At 45.3% G+C, this 3,237-nt stretch overlaps 1 protein-coding gene across 1 annotated transcript; it reads right to left on the bottom strand.

The window, feature by feature from the left end:
* Positions 1 to 1,359: 1,359 nt before the first annotated feature.
* LOC138899091 (uncharacterized) lies at positions 1,360 to 2,163 on the bottom strand. Its single transcript, XM_070185207.1, has 2 exons — positions 2,013 to 2,163; positions 1,360 to 1,871 (listed from the first exon to the last, which is right to left on the bottom strand). Exons 1-2 carry the CDS (start codon positions 2,161 to 2,163, stop codon positions 1,360 to 1,362), a joined length of 663 nt encoding a protein of 220 aa, XP_070041308.1.
* Between the last annotated feature and the right edge of the window lie 1,074 nt (positions 2,164 to 3,237).

Here is a 3,237-nt window from a genome sequence, read left to right on the forward strand (position 1 = left end):
GAAATGCCATGGTCTGCAAAATGATTCCTTCAACTCCCCGACATACTATTCAACCCAAAAAGTTTGTATTGTGGCAAGCAAGCTCGCCGCAATGAATTTCTACTACCCTCAATTACATTACTCTACCTCGGCGCCACAAAACCTCGGGTTCTAGGTAAAATTTTAACGGGGCCTTATAGGGTAAATATTCCAAACTTCCCATACTCTCAGTCTTCCTACTCAATGCATCGGCCACCACATTGGCCTTCCTCTGATGATATAACATGGTGATATCATAGTCTTTCCGCAAATCTAACCATATCCGCTACCGCAAATGAAGGTCCTTCTGCTCTAACAGGTGTTGGAGACTCCGATGGTTGGTATAGACCTCACATGGAATGCCGTACATATAGTGCCTCCAAATCTTCAACGCGTGGACAATGGCTGCCAACTCTTCATCATACACAAGATAATTCTTCTCATGAACCTTCAACTGCCGAGACGCGTAGGCAATCACCCTACCGTCCTGCATTAGCACCGGGCCAAGCCCAATATGCGATGAATCACAATACACAGTGTAAGATCCTGAACCCGTAGGTAACACCAACACTGAGGCTATAGTCACCGCAGTCTTGATCATCTGAAAGATCACCTCACACTCATCGCACCATCTAAAAGGAGCACCCTTCCGGGTTAGTCTAGTCAATGGTGCAACAATGGATGAAATACCCTCCACAGAACGGCGATAATAATCTACCAAACCCAAGAAGACCCGAATCTTTGTAGATTAAGACAATTTGGGCCAACTCTGAACTGCCTCAATCTTCTCACTGGACACCATGAGCCCCAAAACACCACGAATTCAAGCAAAAGCTCACACTTAAGGAATTTAGCAAATAACTTCTTCTCCCTCAAAGTACGGAGTACGATCCTCAGATGCTGCTCATGATCTTCCTGGCTGCGTGAGTACACCAATATATCATCAATTAATACTATGACGAAGGAATCAAGATATAGATGGAACACGTTGTTCATCAAGTGCATAAAGACTGTTGGGGCATTGGTTAGCCCAAAAGACATCACCTAAAACTTCTAGTGACAATAGCGGCTCCTGAAATCTGTTTTCAGAATGTCTGAATTCGGGATCTTCAACTGATGATACCCTAACCTCAAATCAATCTTTGAGAACACTCTAGAAACCTGAAGCTGATCAAATAAGTCATCAATGCGTGGTAGTGGGTACTTGTTCTTAATAATAACCTAGTTCAGCTGCCTATAGTCAATACACATCCTCATTGTGCCATCCTTTATCCTCACAAATAGAACTGTTGCACCCCAATTAGACACACTAGACCTGATGAAGCCCTTATCAAGTATCTCCTACAACTCCTGCTTCAACTCCTTCAACGCAATAGGTGCCATGCGATACGTAGAAATATAGATGGACTGAGTGCCTGGCACCAAGTCAATACCAAAATCATTGTCCCTGTCAGGTGGCATGCCCGACAGGTCTGTTGAAAATACATCTGAGAAGTCTCTCACTACTGGAGCTGACTCAATGGAAGTAGTATCAGCACTAACATCCCTCACGAAGGCCAAATATGCCAAACATCCCTTCTCAACCATCCGTTGAGCCTTCAAATGAGAAATCACTCTACTAGGAACATAATTCAGGAAGCCTCTCCGCTCCAACCCCAGCACCCCCGACATTGCCAATATCACGGTCTGAGCATGACAATTAAGAATAGTATGCCATGGCGACAACCAATCCATGCCCAAAAGCATGTCAAAATCAACCATGCTAAGTGGTAAAAGATCAACTCTGGTCTTATAGCCCCAAATAGTCACCACACACGATCGATAAACAAAGTCCACAACAATAGTATCACCCACTGGCGTAGATACATGAACAAGCATAACTAAAGAATCATGTGACATATCCAAATAATAAACAAAGTACGATGACACATATGAATAAGTGGAACCAGGTTCAAATAATACTAAAGCATCCCTGTGACACACTAAAACAATACCTGTGATCATAGAATCAGAAGCAGCTGCCTCTGTCTTGGCGGGAAAAGCATATCGTCTAGCCTGACCACTACCTAATGAACCTCCCCTTCTAGGGCGACCTCCACCCCGAACTGGCTGAGCTTTTTGTGTAGTAACGGGTGCGGGAGCCATAGTATGGCCTCTCTCCTATACGGGACCTCCAATAAAACGGGGGAAAAACCTTCTCACATGCCCCAACTCCCCATACTTATAGCACCCCCGACGTAGGGATGGCTAAGGGTCTAAACTGGACCCCGATAACTAGAATACCCACTGGAAGAAACCAATACTGACAAAACCTGAACTGATGGAGCATGGTAAGAACTCTGAGCTGGAGTGCACTAAAAGATTACTAAATCGGACGAGTGTTGTATAAACTATGGCTAGCTGTGATGTGAATGACCTCCATATATGGTATCGCTAAAACCACCTGAATCACAAGCACTCTTGCCCTCCTGCTCCAAACGCCGAGGAATCTTGACCACCTGGTCAAACTTGACATCTATCTCGGCCTCTCGAGCCAAACTGTAGTATAGGCCATAGTTGAGGCCATCAATGAACCCCCTGATCCTCTCTCTCTCTCTCTCTCTCTCTCTCTCTTGGTAGGAACCAACTATACTGTATGATGAGCCAGATCCGCGAATGTCATCTCATACTAATTCACAATCATATTTTCCTGGCGCAGCTGCTCAAAATCTCTAGCAACTCCTCTTTGCGAGTCTGTGGAACAAACTTCTCTAAGAAGAGAACTGAGAACTCATGCCACATAAGTGGTGCTACACCGGCTGGCCTACTCAACTTATAAGCCTACCATCATCTGTAGGATGCCCCTATCAACTGAAATGTAGTAAATGCAACCCCACTGGTGTTCAAAATACCCGTTGTGTGAAGAATCCGTTGACAACTATCTAGAAACTCCTGAGCATCCTCTGACTCTGTTTCACTGAAATGTGGAGGCTTATGCCTCCCAAACCTCTCCAACCTCTTTTGCTCCTCATCACTCATAGGTGGGCCAACCTTGGACCGAGCAGCAGCAACAGAATAAACCAATAACACCCCCGGTTTCTGATGACCCAAGATAGCTGCTCTAGAGTACGGGAGACATGAGTCTGGGCACATCCCTCAACTTGAGAGGTAGCTGGTGCAACTGGAACCGAAACCGCTTGAACTAGGCTCGTGCATACAGTCAAAATTTGGGCCAAGGCC

This window comes from Nicotiana tomentosiformis, chromosome 9 (genome assembly GCF_000390325.3).
Source record: "Nicotiana tomentosiformis chromosome 9, ASM39032v3, whole genome shotgun sequence".
NCBI lineage: Eukaryota > Viridiplantae > Streptophyta > Magnoliopsida > Solanales > Solanaceae > Nicotiana > Nicotiana tomentosiformis.

Excerpts from the sequence above, each read along its gene's own strand:
- LOC138899091 (XM_070185207.1), bottom strand. The coding sequence starts at position 2,163 with ATGGCTCCCGCACCCGTTACTACACAAAAAGCTCAGCCAGTTCGGGGT. Across the intron at positions 1,872-2,012 it reads TTCTGATTCTATGATCACAG|TGGGTGATACTATTGTTGTG; the intron begins GTATTGTTTTAG and ends TATCTACGCCAG.